We start from the raw sequence: 18,614 nt of genomic DNA on the forward strand, positions 1-18,614 counted from the left end.
TAAATTAACACAACCTGAAGCAGAACAAATCAGGATGAAGTTTTCAGCCACTCCCTCCAGCGCAACAACAAGTAACCCGATCAAACAGCTCCTTTCAGCTAAGCCGGTGTTTTCCTGGTTCATCTCTGTTGTGTTTTAAAGATATCACCATTATCTAACAATCATGCCAACTGATAAGCTTGACACAATACAAGAAACATGAGGATGTGGAACAGAAGACCAGTAAAAGGGGAAAGTAGAGCTCTCTTTCTTTCCCAGCAGAACTTGGTTAGCTTTGGTCTTTGTAATGTTTTTATACAGAGATATCAGTTGGATATGTACTATACATATGTGCATGAAAACCACATTGTTCTGAGAAAATGGTTGTGAGTCAAGTAATAATTAATCTGACACTCAGGGGCTATAAATCTACCCTGTGATCTTTTTCAGTTATGATTAGGAATACAACTTCTGCTTATTAAGTGGTAATAAGCATACGGTAGCGTTCATACAACTAATTTCATTTCACCAAAACACAAAAATATGTTTTTTAACTAAACTGATAATAGAGTTTTAAAGAGGGCTAGAAATGACTTGTTTTCTACACTTCTTCTCAGTGTTGCGCTCTACCATTTCCTCCTAACGTTATCCGAACATGGGCATGAGCATGGGCGTCTTGCTTTCTATTAAAGAACACACAAATTAGAGAAGAAACACATTTAATAAAGAATGAGTTTTAATTGTTTGTTATTTTAATATAATTAGTTATACAAATTTGTTAAACTGCAGGAATGTCTTAAAGATATAAAGACTTGGGTGACCTCTAATTTCCTGCTTCTAAATTCAGATAAAAAATTATACAATAACTTGAAGTTATTGTACTCAGCCCCCAAAATCTTAAATATGCTCTCTGCTTGTTCTAAATGGCATTACCTTGGCCTTCTTGGAGTCATTTTTTAACAGTATATGTCTTTCGGTGTGCATATGAAACAACTATGTAGGACTGCTTTCTTCCATTTGAGCTGTGGTAATCAACATGTTGTGCAGCTCTGAAGCTGACACTCAAGAAATACGGCTGTTTGGGTCGAAATGTCACTATTAGCTTTGGGCAGAAATCCTAAATTCAGTTTTGTGACTACAGAAAACAAGTGCAGGATATTTGTTTGTGAAGGAGTGACGGGAACTGATGCCACTGTAGGACACTTCCTCATACTTCTGGAGTTTGACAAACTGATCCCAACCACAAAGTCAGCAGGTACTTTTTAATTTTTTAAGTCCTGAAAAAAGAAATTTAGAAAATTAGATTCTTTTTCTTTCATCAGTTGGCTCACTCATGTTGGCTGATTCTTCACGTTGCAAAATGGAGCAAATACAATTTTGTCAAGCACTGAAAATGTACCCTTCTTTTTCTAATAATATTCACGAAGGGAAGCATGCATAGTACAATGTACAAATACTGGTCCCAGCACTATTAAATAAGGGTTTAAGATTTGCCACCTTAAAAGCCTATCACACAGCCTGTTCATACATTAATCAAATTAATGCAGTGAAATGGGACCCCCCCCCCCCGACCTTACACACACAACACAGACATTACATGGGGATACAAGTCAGAGATCGGTAGCGTTAGAGAAAAAACACTGAAATATACACTACAATGGGAAAGTACAAGAGGAAAAAAAGGGACCTCTTCTCATGCTGGGCTCCCGTGGTAGGACAGCATGAGAACAGGAAACAAAAAAACTCCTCTGCCCAAAAAGCACAAATGTCCACAGCACAACGTTACGAAATACACATAAGCCACAGTGTTGGGTGGGGGGTGAGGAGTAATCCGAAGCGAACACAGCAGCCGCCCTGCCCAGCGCTACCATTCCAGCGTGGGCGCAACACACTGTGAGACAAACTGCACACAAACAGTTTTTGTGATAGAAATACTGCAACTTATGGACACCTGCAGTGTTCTGGTGTTGTGAGAAAAACAAAAGCCTTTTATGTGTTCCTGTTTAGATTCAAATTGGTTTGATGTTTTGAGGTTCATGGTGACAAAATAGCAACTCCCCTGAAATAGGTTAAAGCAAAAGTCACAATTTCATTTTGAATATTTAGGGGGTAGAAAGAACAGAAACGTGTTTCAAAAATCTGGGGAGGAAAAGTACAAAGTAGTCAGAAAAAAACTACTCAGATGAAGTACAGATACCTGAAAATTTAGGTATTTAGGAAGTACAGTAATGAAGTATTTGTACTTTTTTACTTCCCACCTCTGGTTACAGACTTATTCAAAAATGAATTAAACTCATTTTCAACTCAAAATCCTGCACACAGTACCCCACAATGACATTCTTTTGCTCAGTTATTTGTTGAATCAGTTCAGCCTCGGGTCTTTTTGAGTATGATGCTACATGCATTCTCCTTTGCAGAACCTCTCAAGCTCAATCAACTCAGAGGTGGAGAGTCAGTGGAAGAAGGGAACAGTGTTGTTCACTGGCCTCAAGAGAAAGCTTATGAGGAAAGGTGCCAGAAATCAGCCCATAAAACTCTTGTTTTTTTAGGAGATCAAATCGGGTCCACATTCCCCTGGGTTGCTTTGAAACAGCCCTTTCCATTGCACCTCTTCCTCCTTTAACTCCACTGCTGCCTTTCTGTGCTCTCCTCCCCACTTACCCTGTTCAACTGGTGAAAATGAGCAGTTCCCAGCCACTGCTGCCCAGTACAGGCTTTCTTCCAGCCTTACTGCAGTGTCTGCTGCCCCTTTGTGGCCTGTTGTGAACCCTTAAAAGCCTGAATTATGAAATAACTGCCAGAAAAAGTAACTTAAAAAAATGAACCTCCTGTTTGTTTATTGAACCTTCTTACAATGAATAAATGAATGAATGACTGAGTTAATATGTACATATGGATTTGAATTTGTATCATATTTGCTCCATCTGGAGTTGTTTTAGCAATTCATTGCTAAAAAATGTATTTTTGTAATTTATTTTATTATTATTTTTTAATTATCATTATTACTATTTTAATTTTTTCACTGAAAATAAATATCCCACTGATGATGTAGAAGTCTGAAAAAGTGTAGGTATTAAATATAATACAATGACAAGAACTGAACGTCACCACTGCTCTAATCTGGCTGTCCAATTAAATCACTGTTCAGCTTAAAACCAAGGTCAGTAATAGCAGGTTTAAAATAAACTTCCAGAGGTCCCAAATCAACAGAGGACTCACAGGGACCATTAGGTCCAAACGCCAACACCTCTGTTTTTTCCCATTCCCGACTGTGGCAGGAAGATGGCGCCTTTGCTCTTACTTCAACCTGCCTGCGTTGTATTGTATTTTATGCTATTATATCAGCCCTTTAATATATGGCGCTATGCTGCTGTGATTTGAGCGTTCTTCCTTGCTGCGCATCGGAGAGTGTATGGAACGTTTTTATGATGATTGGGACAGTTATAGGGAAACTTTCCCCCGACCATTTGTGTGGTCTTCTACCCCACCGGATTACTTCTTGCTGAGCTCTTCAGAGGGAAAAAAAGTATTTTCTGTTTCTCACGGAAACATGGCAGAGGGATGGCGAGTTTATTCCCCTAAATGCACTACGCCCTGCTACTCCTACTTGAGGGACCCCCGTTTAGGTCGCCGTGGTGGAGGACTTGCTGTTGTCTTTAACACTTTCACAGGAGCAACTTTAGTAGCAACAATGTTTTTATTTCTTCCATATTTTATTTCTTATTTCTTCCACATGACATCTTATTTCTTCTAATTTATAAAAGATTCAGATACAGATGAAAAATAAGGAAACATTTCAGCTTCTAGAAATTCCTCCACAGCACTGACACACATTTTTATATCAAACTAAATCAGCTGTTTACATTTTTATCATGATAGTCAGATTAAGTTGAACATCTGTTAAGAGTTTAAGAAAAAAAAACCTGCATGATTATCAAAGGAGAGAAAAAAGAGGAACTGTTGGATTTTGCTCAACTTAACAGGAAAGACTCCAGTTAAAAGCAAACATGTGGGCCAGCAGTCACCAAAATAACAGACTGACCAACACAGGACAGTGGAGCCAATAAAAAACGATGCAGTTTACCAACTTATAGAAAATAGTCAGGACCTAATGGAGGAGCAGCACTTTATGAAGAGCCGACTCGAAGAAAGGACAAAGAGAAGAGAATCACTGAGCATTTACAGTTTTTCTCAGTCGCTTTGGTGCTTTTCTCACATCACTATTAACATTTGCACAGCAGTTATTGTATTTCTCAAAACAATTGGTGCAAACTGCAAAACCTAGTGGATAGGTCACTTGCTCAAAATCGATAATCCATTCTTCAAAAGCAAGTATTCATGTCAATGAAACTGCCAGTGTCATCGAAATGAGAAGTTTTGACGCCATCTTGATGAACATGATAGTCAAATGACTTTTCAAATTCAAATTTTATTTGTCACACACACACACACACACACACACACACACACAACCATACACAGTATGACATGGGGGTGAAATGCTTGTAGCTGTACAATGCCCGACCATTAAATGACAGAAGAAAAGTTTTACAATATTTACAACTTACAGGTTACTACAAAAATTTACAAATTAACTTATGAATTTACAGTAAAGAATGTGCAAATAGCAGAAGAGATTATAAAGATAAGGATTATAAATTATAGGAATTATAGGATTATAGGAAATGTGTGGTGGTGCGTGTGAGACTCCAGTCTTATAGTGACGTGTTTGGGAGAGTCCAGTCCTACACCTGGTTCAGGCCCCGAATAGCCTGGGGGAAGAAGCTCCTCCTCATTCTCTCTGTTTTGGCCTTAAGGGAGCGGAAGCGCTTCCCAGACCTCAACAGTGAGAAGAGTCCATTGTTGGGATGGGAGAGGTCCATCATAATCTTCCTAGCTTTGGACTTGCACCGCTTGGTGTAGATGGACAGCAGGTCAGGGAGCTCTGATTGAATGATGCGTTCTGCCGAGCGCACCACCCTTTGCAGATCTCGTCTGTCCTGCTTGGTGCTGTTCCCAAACCAGGTGCAGATGTTTGCCGTCAGGATGCTCTCGATGGTGCAGGAGCAGAAGTTCTTGAGCACCTTCAGTGGCAGATGGAAGTCTCTAAGTCTTCTGAGGAAGAAGAGACGCTGACGGGCTTTCTTAACCAGGGTGTTGATGTGACAGGACCATGACAGGTCCTGAGTGATGTGGACACCCAGGTATCGGAAACTGTCCACTCTCTCCACTGGCGTGCCACTGATGATGAGGGGTTTGTAATTCCTCGCCTGCTTTGTAGTGAAGTCCACAATCAGCTCCTTAGTCTTGCTGATGTTTAGGAGGAGGTTATTCTCCTGGCACCAGGTCTCCAGGTTCCTAATCTCCTCCAGGTAGGCCGTCTCGATGTTGTCGGAGATCAGGCCCACAACAGCAGTGTCGTCAGCAAACTTGACAATGGAGGTGGTGTCGGATGTGGCTACACAGTCATAAGTGTACAGTGAGTACAGCAGGGGGCTTAAAACACAGCCCTGAGGCACTCCAGTGCTGAGTGAGATGGAGGGGGAGACTTGTTTTCCCACCCTCACTGATTGGGGTCTGTCTGTGAGGAAGTTGAGGATCCACTGACACAGTGATGAGCTGAGTCCTAGATCCGTCAACTTGGTGAAAAGCTTAGAGGGAATTGTGTTGAATGATGAACTGTAGTCCACGAACAGCATCCTAACATAATTCCCTCTGCCAGTGTCCAGGTGACTCAGGGATGTGTGGAGCAGGTGAGATATGGCATCGTCTGTGGAACGATTAGTCCGGTAAGCAAACTGAAGTGAGTCGATGGTGGCAGGAAGTGAAGAAGTGATGTGATCTCTCATCAGTCTTTCAAAACACTTCATCACAATTGAAGTCAGTGCTACTGGACGGTAGTCATTGTGGCAAGCGGGCTGTTGTTTCTTTGGAACAATAATGGACTGTTTGAAGCACGTGGGAACCACAGCTTGGGCCAGGGAGAGGTTGAAGATCTCCGTGAACACCGGTGCTAGTTGATCAGCGCAGGCTCTAAGGACCCGGCCAGGGATTGCATCTGGTCCTGCTGCCTTCCTGGTGTTCACCCTCCTGAAGGTGTTCCTCACGGCATGCTCTGTGACGACGAATGCATTTTCTTCACTGGTGCACTCCGAGCGCGCGCAGCCGTTTGTTGTTTTAATTGCTGCGGCATCGAAGCGAGCATAAAACGTGTTCAGCTCATCAGCCAGTGAAGCATCGGCATTCATCACTGAAGAAGCTGGTCGTTTATAGTCCGTTATAGTCTGCAGTCCTTTCCACAGGCTCCTAGAGTCGCACTGTCGTAGCTGTGACTCTAGTTTTTCCCCGTAGCTCCGCTTTGCCTTTCGGACCGTGCTGTGCACGTTGTAGGACGCAGCCTTGTATAGGTCCATATTACCGGAGACGAGCCCTTCATCGTAGGCAGCGGTGCGTGATCTCAGAGCGTCGCGGATGTTTTTATCCACCCACGGCTTCTGGTTGGGAAACGTTCGATGATAGTTCTTTCTGCTATGTCGTCCGCTAGTTTCCCGATAAATCCCACAACCGCTTCTGTAAACATGTTGATGTCATCAGAGCTGTGCCGAAACATGTCCCAGTCTGCGTCATCCAGTGCGTCCTGCAGCGCGGCCACCGATTGGTCCGTCCAGCGAGCGACCTCGCTCCTGATTGGTGGTTGCTGCTTTAGCCTTTGTTTGTAAGCAGGTATGAGGAAGATGGCGGAATGGTCTGATTTTCCAAATGCCGGCAGGGGCTGAGCCTTGTAACAGTTCTTGAACGGGGTGTAGCAGTGGTCTAATGTCCTCGTGCCCCGGGTGGGGCAGTTGATGTGCTGGTGAAGGTTGTGAAATGTCCGTTTGAGATTCACTCTGTTAAAATCTCCCATAACAATGAGTGCGGCATCTTGGTGAAGTGTTTGTTGATGTGTGAGAGCCTCATGTAGCTCACATAAGGCAGTGTCCGAGTCCGCGTGAGGCGGAATGTAAACCATGCAGGCAATGACCGCAGTGAATTCCCGAGGGAGATAGAAAGGGCGACACTTAACGATCAAAAGCTCCAGATTGGGCGAGCAAGAGCGTGTGAGTGGGGAGATGTTTGTGCTGTCGCACCATCTGTTGTTCACCATCAAACATACTCCACCATCTCTTTTCTTCCCCCACTCCATTGTCCTGTCCATGTGGTAAACCGAAAAGAACCCCGTCGGCTGCACGGCGTGGTCTGGTATCGCTGGGTTCAGCCAAGTCTCGGTGAAGCAGAGGAGGTTGCAGTCCCGAATGTCTCTCTGGAACTTGATTCTGGCTCTGAGGTCATCAAGCTTGTTCTCGATGGATTGAACATTGGCTAGCAGGATACTGGGCATGGGTGCGCGAGCCCGTAGCCTATTCCTGATGCCGGCTCTTTTACCTCGAGGCCGTCGCTTAGGGTCGCGTCCTTTGTTCTCTCTCAGGATCTCCTTTGGCCAGGTTGGGTCCGGAGTTAAACATGGTGAAATGTTCGTGTATTGCAGACCAATAGAAACCAAAGTGTCTCTACTGTAGCGGATTTGTGTGTTTTGCATGATGCCCATGCAAGATTATCGCAGATATAGCAAAAAGTGACAAAAAACTGCAAAAAGTGGAGAAGTTAGGGCAGAGCATCCAGCACGGCAGCCGACCTCACCGGCGCCATTTTAGTTTAGTCTTTGACTTTGTCAAGTTTTCAGTGTTTTGCGACGCAAAAAAGGTCAGAACTCGGCCACACTACCTGAAAATGCCATTTACAGTAAAACCTACAGTAAAGTTAGACATTCCTGTAGTTAGGGAAGTACTTTTACTGTGAAGGCTGTTTGTAATTCTACAATATTGTGAAAAAGAAAAGTTCTCTACAGTCACTTGTTTAGAATAAACATAAGAAACACCCTTTTGGTAGAACTGTGCACAAATGTGAATCATTCTGGCACATCCAGACGTTCCTGTCTGTCTGGCTACATATTTTCATCTACATCACAAGAGATATTTTCCCTTGCAATGCAGCAAGAAAAGTATCTCCTGGAGTGGCGAATTCACCCTCTGCATGACTCTGCTGTGATGTCATCACATGCTACATCCATGGCTGCTCGCAGGGCCATTTGCGCATGTGAATGTCGGTCATAAACCTTCCACCAAACCACTGTCTGACCAGATGTGAGTGGTGACAATGGACATTATCCCACACAACAACATACTTGTTGAGTTGGCCTCCACCCCTCTCATTCTCAGGGACAAATGACTAGATGTTATGGAGGTTGCACTAATGGTTTTGAGAATTTTCATTCTGATCCGAGAAAAGCACCAAAGCGACTGAGAATCATTGAGCATTTAACTGGATTTATTTGAATCAAAGATAACAAGAAGAAGTAAATTATCTGAGTCAGTAGAATCAGAGGAGAAGTTGAAACAAATAAACAGAAAACTAGAACCCAACCAGAAAGAGAAAGAGCAAGAAACTGATTCCAGCAGGTGATTTATTTCCTGTTTTACTTCTAAAAATGTCTAAACTCCGCCCACACAGGACAGTCCAAAAAAGAAGTGTTGGAGCTGTCACACCTCTCACATGGTGAAAATCAGATGACCACTGAAGGTGGTATGATGGTCATCACTGTCATATATCGTTGAACCAGCCCAGAGACGTACAGTCACCTGATCTCCAACCTCTAGAAGCAGTGAGGCTCCATTAGAGGTGCTTGACCACCCAGATGATTGACTTTCATATGCACGAAAAATGTTCTCGTCATTCCTCAACAAGAAAGCACCTGCAATGTTTCCTTGACCAAGCATGTTTGCAAGACCAACTATGTGCCAGTCAAAGTGGTAGACTCCTCTCACTGGTGCAGTGAAAATACCTGTGGGACATTTGTTTTTGTTAAATGGAAAATCAGCTGTTAGAACATCTGGAACATCAGTCTGACATCAACATAGCTGAGAAGTGACATTCAGTGTTATTACCTGTGGATGGGTTGTAGGCATTTCCAATGTTTGTGACAACACGTTTGAAGACCAGAGTAGTGTGGTCATTAAAGGGTCCAGTATATCCTTCACCTTGTTCCAGCAGAGAGGCTGAGAACGCCACCTGTGTGACTGAGAGAGAGAGAAAATTCATTTTAAACTTCCTGTTTTAGAGTTAGACTCTTCCCAAAAAAGTGACCATGACAAAAACTTTACAGCTGAAAGCGTTTCACTGTCACAGAAGAAATCAAACTCTGTCAAACTGAAATTTGATTGAATCTATTTTTGAGGATCCAAACTCGTCCTTTAGATCAGACAGGAAGGTATTTTGTAGCTTCTGCCAAGACAACAAACTGTGTTATTCAGTGTTTTAGTTGCATCTTGGTTTGTGCTTCAGACAAACATGAACTCAGTTTAATGTCATTCAGTAAATTAGATGCAGTAATGAACTTAATGTGTGTTCTGAAGCTCAAAGAGTGCTTTCACTTTGATGACCTGCACAGAGTGGGGATACACCTGTAAACAACACCTCTGTTAATCACAGATAACAATCACAAAAATCCTCTACTCGCTCTCCTGCTCCCACATTATTAGAACTACAAACATGGCTGCAGTTTTTATTTATTGCAATATCTGAGAGTCAATGTTTTACGGTTTGGACTGGCTGTAGTTTCAAATACTAATTTGTGGTGGGGCTTGGACTGTGGTGCCGTGCGAACGTGGAGTTTTAGGCTTAAAATTAGAAACTGGTTAAAGGACTTACAGGCAGACAAACAAAAATCCATTCAAAACATTCTGACACCCTGTTGCCGGTTTCACACATCAGTATTTGACTACTCAATCACTTAGAGTAAATCAGCAGTACTGACTCTAAATTGTAATTCATATATTGTAATTTTAAATCGCTATTGGGAATAGTTGTCACCATTAAAATTATGATTGTGCTTAAAATAAACTACACCGATACCTAATAAACCCTCTCTTAAAATCATCACTGGTAGGTCAAAAAACATGACGGTGGTCTACAACTACCAAATTTGTATCACTACTTCTGATCCAATAGATTAAAAATTGATTAAACCAAGCTTATTAGACAGCTCTTGGCTGGACCTGGAACAAATTTCTAACCTGCCTTTCATATACTCCAGTATCATGACTTAGTTATCTTAATTAATTCCCACCAGGCTGGGAATTAATTATCCCATGTATCCCATGTAAATGAACACCCATTAGGAACAATCCAGGTCATAAAAAGAAGATGAAATTTTCGAGTCATGAGTAACGTGTCATAGTCTAGAACAGCGGTCCCCAACCACCGGGCCTCGGACCGGTACCGGTCCGTGAGTCATTTGGTACCGGGCCGTGAGATTTGAGGCTCAGGTGTGAAATGTATGGTTTTCAGGGTTTATGAATAAATTCTTTTTTTCGGTACCGGTACTAGTTTTATTTTATTGTATTTATCCGCGACACCTTAAAGGCCGGTGCATGAAAAATATTGTCGGGCATAAACCGGTCCGTAGCGCAAAAAAGGTTGGGGACCGCTGGTCTAGAACATCTTATGCGAAACTGAAACTTGAATTAAAATATGGAATCAGCAAAAGTAATTTTCTTGAATATCAGCAACTGAAAGCCTTCATGTGAAAAATGTGAAATGTGTCTGAAAATGTGTCAAATATAGAGATATTTCAGCATTTCTAGATTTCGACACAGTACCATGTTGCTGCTGCTGCTTCATCTGGTTGGCCTCAGTCCTCTGGTTCTGCAGTTCAGTCTTCAACTTTCCTGCTTGTTCTGAGAAAAATGTGAAATTGTCCTTGAGCACAAACTAAAGACATTTAAACACAGTGACACCACTTTATGGACAGATTATAAATTGATGAGCCAAATGTGAGTCAATTATCTGCACCTAACATTTCTACAGAGCAGAGCCCACACCTCCAGCAGAGCTTCAACAGCATCCCGAGGGAGAATGGCAACATTGAGTCAGAATGGACCATGTTCTGCGCCATCATTGCTAAAGCCATGGCCCTGAGCTGTGGTCGCAAGGTGGTTTGTGCCTGTCGTGGTGGCAACCCCCGAACCAAATGGTGGACACCGAGGGTGAGGGGATAGCCACCAGGCAGAAGGAAGAGTCCTATTGGGCTTGGTGAGCCTGCAGGACTTTGGAGGCAGCCGATAGATACCCACAGGCCAAGCGGAACATGGCTTGGGCAGTGGCCGACGCAAAAACTCGAGTGCTGGAGTTTGGAGAGGCCATGGAAAAAGACTTTTTGATTGCCTCGAAGAGATTCTGGCAAACCATTAGGAGAATCATGAGGGGAAAGCTGTGCTCTACCTGCACTGTGTATAAGGCAGGTGGAGCACTGCTCACTTCGATTGAAAATATTGTTGGGCAGTGGAAGAAACACTTAAAGGACCTCCTTAATCACACTGGCATGTCTTTTGAGGAGGAAATATAGTCTGGGGATGAGAGGAACTATTCGTCTATCTCCGGAAGTGAGGTCACTGAGGCAGTTAAACAACTCCTTGGTGGCAGAGCCCCTGGGGTGGATGAGGTCTGCCCTAAGTTCCTGAAGGCTCTGGATGTTGTAGGGCTGTCTTGGTTGACACGCCTCTACAATGTTGTGTGGAGATCAGGGGCAGTACTTCTGGATTGGCAGATTGGGCTTGTGGTTCCCATTTTTAAGAAGGGGACTGGAGGGTGGGATTCAACTATAGAGCTGAGAGATATTAACTCTCAGCTGGCCTGTGAACGTCTTGGTGTACGGATAAGCTGGAGGAGGTGGGTAGAGATATGGTGGGCTGAGCTTCTGTGCTTAGGCTGCTACCCCTGCAACCCAGCCCCGAATAAATGAAAGAAAATGGATGGATGGCTTTCATACAGTACCTTCTGACAGCTGCTTCAGCTGGTTGATCTCAGTTTTCTGACTCTCCAGCTTTGCTTCTAGTTCTGAGAAAATACCATAGAAATAAAAAGAAAAATCTCACTGACAGCACAAAGTAATTCACAGGTTTTTATCTATAAGTAGGAGAGTAACTGTGGCTCTCATTCTGTTCATGCTACACTGAGCAGTGGCCTCCTCCACGTCCCCACATCCTCCACCTCCACCTCATCTTTATCCACAGTCTGTGAACTCTGGCTGTCCCCTCTGTGTTTTCTGAATGTAAGTAAAAGATGGCCACTAAAGCTTACCCCAGATCACTGGAAGAGTGATTTGGGTTACATTCTGCCATGTCCCGTGTGTCATTTTCCTGTCTACTCTCCACTGTTCCTCCCCCGATAATGACTAAAAATGCCTGAGAAAAACTACAAGATTTGAAGGCTAATCTTTTGGTCATATGTATATCCAGAACTCACATATACTTTTGGAGATATTCTCAGCTGCAACATTAAAAAAAATACCACCTTGTTGGAATATTGATATTACACAGCTATGTCTTCATCCATGAAGAGTTTAAAAAATCTGGATGTCTAACAAGTAAAACGAGCAACTTATATCTGCAGGTAGAGATATAACACAGACTTTAAATGATGGTTAGAATTGTTGTATCAGCAGAAACTGGTGTTTAAGTAAATGTTGAATTATTTGGTTTGGAAGAGTTTGCCATGAAGAGGAGCTGTGAGCCGTTTCATTATAAACACATTACAGTCAGTTCCTGATGTTGAGATGAAAAAAAAAACCTGTCTTTTTCCTGGTATGAAATAATAGGTTATTTTGAAATAAACTTTTATGGGATTTTCTGAATGAAAAGACATAAAATAAGTCACTCAATGATGGTTTCCACACAGTACCTTTTGACTGCAGCTTCAGCTGGTCGATCTCAGTCTGTTGCTCTATAGCTCCTTGGTTTGAAAGAACTGCAAAATAAATTTGTTTCCCTGTACCATGAGTTTCTATGAAGACTACTTTAATATTTATACAACAAAATATTCAGTCTCATAAGAAAACACATAACCATGAATGTTGGTCATTCCTGTTTCTGATCTTCTGAATGTTTCTGAAGTCACATTGATGTATGAAACTGTACCTTGATTCTCTCTCTGTAGGACAGTGATCTGCTCATTCTGCACAGCCAATGAGGCGGTCAGCTCTCTCTCAGCGCAGCGTGGATGTCCTGTGGACAGGACTGTTGCTCTGCAGTCTCAGTCTGATCTGCTGAAACAGAGCAGACCAGAAGCAAAAGTGGGAGAAACATGATGATCTTCATTCTGTCAACAGAAACCTGCTGTATAACTGTCATCTGTTAATCTGAGAGTTTTATAACGAGGGGAAAAGAGGCGTGAATGAGGAGGTTTCTGCCCCACATGTCCCCTCATCCTCCACCTCACACACTGCAGAGCCACAAGACCATGCCTCCTACAGGTGCTGTTGGTGAATGATTGAAGAAGCAGACTGCATGAATAAACAATCAGGGTCATGTAAACAGAGCAGGAATGAAGAGATATCGTCCCAAAAGTTTGATTCTGTTCATCAGTTCCCAACGCTCCTTCACAAACAAAGACCATCCAAGCATTTTCTGTAATCCTAAAACTGGACTTTGTATGTGATGATGAGATAGCCTTTATTTGTCAGTTGCAGGTCTTTTGCCCACAACCGAGATGACAGACCTTGCCGACCGTACATACAATACAAACATCACATTGGGGAGACAGGTCAGGTCAGGCAGCGAGGAGGGAAAAAAAAAAAAAAAAAAAAAAAACCCCACACACACAACATTGAAATGTGCAAAACAAAAGGATAATACAGGAATGCACAGGTATCAACACACCATAACTGTCATGAATCGCTGTGCGGCAGGCGGGAGTTGGACCCAAAATGCAGGACTCACAGACTCGAGGGAATGAACTCAAAACACAGCTTTATTTGCCGGTAGAACAAACATACAAACTAAACTAAACTGGGAAGCCACAAACTAAGAACTCACAGCGAGACACAGGGAGATCCACACACAGCATGAGGGACGACGTCACACTGACTCAGAGAAACACAGGGTTTAAATACACTGGGGAGTAACGAGGGGAATGAGACACAGAAGGAGGGCACAGCTGGGAGAAATCAGGACTGACGAGACAAGCAAAGCAGGACACATTCACATAAGAAACGGACCTTCAAAGTAAAACAGGAAGGATCACACAGAGACGCGAACTTGACAGTGGAGACGGCAACTAAGAAACACAGAGACATAACCTATAAGGCAGAGGACTCTAAGAACCGAGAGACACAGAGGGGAACACAGGTGACACTGATAATCATAACGAGACAGGGCGGGGTGAACTGAACATGACATGTACAGGCGTGAGAGTCACAAAGTAAACAGGAAGTGCACAGAGGTTCAGACAGGAGGAGAGAGAGAGCACGGGGAAAAACACAGACATAACGGGATGGGGAAACATGAAACAACCACAAAGGGAGACGAGGGCTCATAAATACACAGAGGGCACACAGGGGGTAAAAGCCATGAAGGGAAAACACTTAGGGAACAACACAACAGGGCAACTCAGAAAACATGGCCTAAATAAGGAATAAAATACAAACATACAAGAAAACCAAGAACACTGGGCCAACATGGCCCAGGACCATGACAGTACCCCCCCCCCTCAAGGGCTGGCTCCCAACAGCCCAAACCCGAAAAAACAAAAACAGAAAACCCACCCAGGGCGGGAGGCGGGGGACCAGGACGGAGGGACCAGAACGGGAAACAAAAACAAACAGAAGACACAGGAGCACATGACCACAGTCCAAATAAAGTTCAGGGGGCCGACCCAGAGCCCACAGGCACAAGAGTTCACGGTTCACACGGTCGGGGGGCCGACCAGGTGGGTGGCACAGGTGACAGAGCTGGTCCGGAGGCCGGCCGTGCGGAAGGCAGCGGCGATGGCGAAGGGGGGGGACAACGACGGAGCAGTTCAGGGGGCCGACCGCGTGGAAGGCAGCGGCGGCGGCGAAGGAGACGACGGAGCAGTTCAGGGGGCCGACCGCGCGGAAGGCAGCGGCGGCCCTCCAGTCTTAGGCGTGCTGGCCATGGCCTGGTGGGCACAGGACCAGTCGAGGCAGGACCAGACGGTGGCGATGCGGGGGCCGGACCAGGCGAAGCACAGGCTGAGGCCGGACCAGACCAGGCATAGCAGAGACAGGTGGCTGAACGGGCTCCTCGGGCCCTCCAGCGGAGACGAGGAGGTGCTGGCTGGGCTCACTGGAACCCCCAGCGGACGAGGTAGATGGCGGCACGGGAGCCGCGGAGTGCTGGATGAGCTCATCCGAGCTTCCAGCAGGAGCCGATGTAGAGCCAGAGAGAATTGGGACCCCGGGCTCAACGTTAAGCTGGCTAGAAAACTGCACTGCTACGGGGAACTGGGCCAAAGGTTCAGGTGCGAGCTGAGCTGCTGGACACACGGGGACCTGAGCTGCTGGACACACGGGGACCTGAGCTGCTGGACACACGGGGACCTGAGCTGCTGGACACACGGGGACCTGAGCTGCTGGACACACGGGGACCTGAGCTGCTGGACACACGGGGACCTGAGCTGCTGGACACACGGGGACCTGAGCTGCTGGACACACGGGGACCTGAGCTGCTGGACACACGGGGACCTGAGCTGCTAACGGTGGAGAAGTAAATGACTGCACAGGGGACCGAACTGATGTCTGTAGTAACAGTGGTGGTGAGAGTGGAGTAGGTGGTGGAGTTAATGACTTCACAGGGGAATGAACTAGAGGTAGTGACGGTTGTGGTGCTGGTGGTTGAGTGGGTGACTGTGCTAAAGGAGGCTGCACTGGGGACACTGGAGACTGCACTGGGGACACTGGAGACTGCACTGGGGACACTGGAGACTGCACTGGGGACACTGGAGACTGCACTGGGGACACTGGAGACTGCACTGGGGACACTGGAGACTGCACTGGGGACACTGGAGACTGCACTAGAGTATTTTTTAGTATTTATTTATTTATTGTCAAGAACAATGAAATTGCGTTTGGGGCTTCCATACAACCCAAAAAAAAAGAAAATAATAAATACCCCTTAAAACCCAAGTGTACATATTTAACCCAGTGTGACTCCAATGCAATAAGACAATCCTTAGCAATAATGTTCGTAGAAATTCAGACAAAGACCTGAGAAACATGACAAAATACAACAATGCAACCCATTCAATATTATTGTACTGTGAGATATGATATCAGATATGATAGTTATCTATTTAAGAAAGGGGGGGGGCAGGAGGGGAAAGAGAATAAAGATATGATGCACCAATGCAGACCAGTTCATTGCTATTAAGAAGTTGGATATGGTTATTGTCCGTGAGAGGGGGGCAGAGAGTTCAGGAGCCTCACAGCCTGTGGATACAGGCTGTTGGCCAGTCTGGATGTTCTGGCCTGTATAGACCTGTACCTTCTCCCTGAGGGCAGCAGATGGAAAAGGTGGCGCGCAGGGTGATGTTGGTCCCGCAGGATACTGTGCACCCTCCTCAGACAGCGAGTGGGGAAGATATTACTGATCTCTGGCAGACTTGTTCCAATAATTCTGCCAGCTTCTTTCACCACCCGCTGGAGTGCTTGCTGATCGGCCTTGGTGCAGCTGGGGAACCACACTAGAAATCCATACGTCAGAACGCTGCTGATGGCACAGTTGTAGAAGTTCAACATCAGAGATCTGGGAATGTGTGCGCTCCGCAGTCTCCTCAGGTAGTAGAGGCGCTGTTGGGCCTTCCGTACAACTGAGGTGATATGGTTGCCCCAGGACAGGTCCTCGGTCACAGTTACCCCCAAGAATTTAAAACTGCTCACCCTCTCCACCGCCTCACTGCCAATGAAGAGAGGCAGATGGTTGTTATGGCCCCTCTTCCGGAAATCTACAATGATCTCCTTGGTCTTTTTGGTGTTTAAGACCAAGTTATTGTCGTGGCACCATGACTCTAGTTGTTGCACCTCTGTCCTATAGTTTGTCTCATCATTGTTGGATATAAGTCCGAGCACTGTAGTGTCATCTGCAAACTTAACAATGAGATTGGACGCGCAGGAGGAAATACAGTCATGGGTGAAGAGAGTGAAGACTGAGTGATGGTTGTAGTGGAGGTGTGACGGGTGGAGGAGTGGCTGAAGTGGCTGCGGGTTGGGCGGCTAGTGGCTCAGCTACAGAGCATATTAACGGCAGGGCTATGGGTTGAATGTCTGACTGAGTAGCAGCCTGAATGGCTGGGTGTAGTGATGGTGGTGGTGGAAGGGAAACAGGTGGTAGTGTGGATGACGGAACTAAGGGCGACTGAGTGGCAGACCGAACTGATGACTGAAGCGATGGTAGAGGTGAAAATGGAGCGTGTAGTGGAGTTAATGGCTGTGCTAGCGGGGACACAGGAGACGCAGCTTGTAGCTGGGCAGCTAAGAGAGCTTCAGGAGGCTGGGCAGCTGATAAACTGTTCACATTACCGTCCATAGCACAAAACACAGCCCCTGAACGAATAGTTCCACGGTTCGACACAAAAAAAAAAAAAAAAAAAAAAGAGTCCTTACTCACCACAGCCGGCGATGTACAAGTCTGAATGTCCGGCTGTGGGGTGGCGCGCTGGCGGCGTGGTCGTCGTTTCTTTTTAGATGATGGCTCTGACGGGCCGAGCGGCTCCACATCCGGCCCTTCAGGCAGGTGGGCAGTAGCAGCTGGGGGATGAAGGTGGAGCTCATTTTGGATTAAATCCTGTTCGAGTGGGTGGAGCGCACTGAGTAGCCAGGGAAGACCAGAGATTAAACGCTGTCGTTTGGTTTCCACAGCACAGCGAAATTCCTTCCCCTCATGTTCGAGCCACAGATGCAGGAGTCTTTCCACGGAGTAGATTATGTCCAGACGCAGTTCTTCTGGTGGGTTGAGTGCTGCTGGGTCCATATCTGGTGACGTCGTACTGTCATGAATCGCTGTGCGGCAGGCGGGAGTTGGACCCAAAATGCAGGACTCACAGACTCGAGGGAATGAACTCAAAACACAGCTTTATTTGCCGGTAGAACAAACATACAAACTAAACTGGGAAGCCACAAACTAAACTGGGAAGCCACAAACTAAACTGGGAAGCCACAAACTAAACTGGGAAGCCACAAACTAAACTGGGAAGCCACAAACTAAACTGGGAAGCCACAAACTAAACTGGGAAGCCACAAACTAAACTGGGAAGCCACAAACTAAACTGGGAAGCCACAAACTAAACTGGGAAGCCACAAACTAAACTGGGAAGCCACAAACTAAGAACTCACAGGGAGATCCACACACAGCATGAGGGACAACGTCACACTGACTCAGAGAAACACAGGGTTTAAATACACTGGGGAGTAACGAGGGGAATGAGACACAGAAGGAGGGCACAGCTGGGAGAAATCAGGACTGACGAGACAAGCAAAGCAGGACACATTCACATAAGAAACGGACCTTCAAAGTAAAACAGGAAGGATCACACAGAGACGCGAACTTGACAGTGGAGACGGCAACTAAGAAACACAGAGACATAACCTATAAGGCAGAGGACTCTAAGAACCGAGAGACAGAGGGGAACACAGGTGACACTGATAATCATAACGAGACAGGGCGGGGTGAACTGAACATGACATGTACAGGCGTGAGAGTCACAAAGTAAACAGGAAGTGCACAGAGGTTCAGACAGGAGGAGAGAGA

General features: G+C 45.3%; 1 protein-coding gene and 1 pseudogene across 2 annotated transcripts; both read right to left on the reverse strand.

Moving 5' to 3' along the window:
• Positions 1-7,451: 7,451 nt before the first annotated feature.
• On the reverse strand, positions 7,452-13,169 carry LOC146661271 (complement C1q-like protein 3; annotated as a pseudogene). The gene is made up of 3 exons (XR_014913479.1): positions 12,990-13,169; positions 8,961-9,092; positions 7,452-8,857 (listed from the first exon to the last, which is right to left on the reverse strand). The product of XR_014913479.1 is annotated as a complement C1q-like protein 3 (transcript).
• A 1,799-nt stretch (positions 13,170-14,968) lies between these two features.
• On the reverse strand, positions 14,969-17,962 carry LOC146661272 (uncharacterized). Its single transcript, XM_085419744.1, has 4 exons — positions 17,015-17,962; positions 15,554-15,807; positions 15,079-15,409; positions 14,969-14,988 (listed from the first exon to the last, which is right to left on the reverse strand). Exons 1-4 carry the CDS (start codon positions 17,835-17,837, stop codon positions 14,969-14,971), a joined length of 1,428 nt encoding a protein of 475 aa, XP_085275870.1. The 5' UTR covers positions 17,838-17,962.
• Between the last annotated feature and the right edge of the window lie 652 nt (positions 17,963-18,614).

The sequence above is a fragment of the Rhamphochromis longiceps genome, linkage group LG10 (genome assembly GCF_057381845.1).
Source record: "Rhamphochromis longiceps isolate RC_006_pf linkage group LG10, R_longiceps_female_GT1.1, whole genome shotgun sequence".
NCBI classification, from domain to species: domain Eukaryota; kingdom Metazoa; phylum Chordata; class Actinopteri; order Cichliformes; family Cichlidae; genus Rhamphochromis; species Rhamphochromis longiceps.

Bases quoted from the DNA above. Each gene is read 5' to 3' on its own strand.
- LOC146661272 (XM_085419744.1), bottom strand. From the start codon at position 17,837: ATGGACCCAGCAGCACTCAACCCACCAGAAGAACTGCGTCTGGACATA. The intron at 15,808-17,014 runs GTCTTCACTCTC...TGCAGTCTCCAG, and splicing joins TCCACTACAACCATCACTCA to TGTCCCCAGTGCAGTCTCCA. The intron at 14,989-15,078 runs GTCTGGTCCGGC...TGTGCCCACCAG, and splicing joins ACCTGTCTCTGCTATGCCTG to GCCATGGCCAGCACGCCTAA.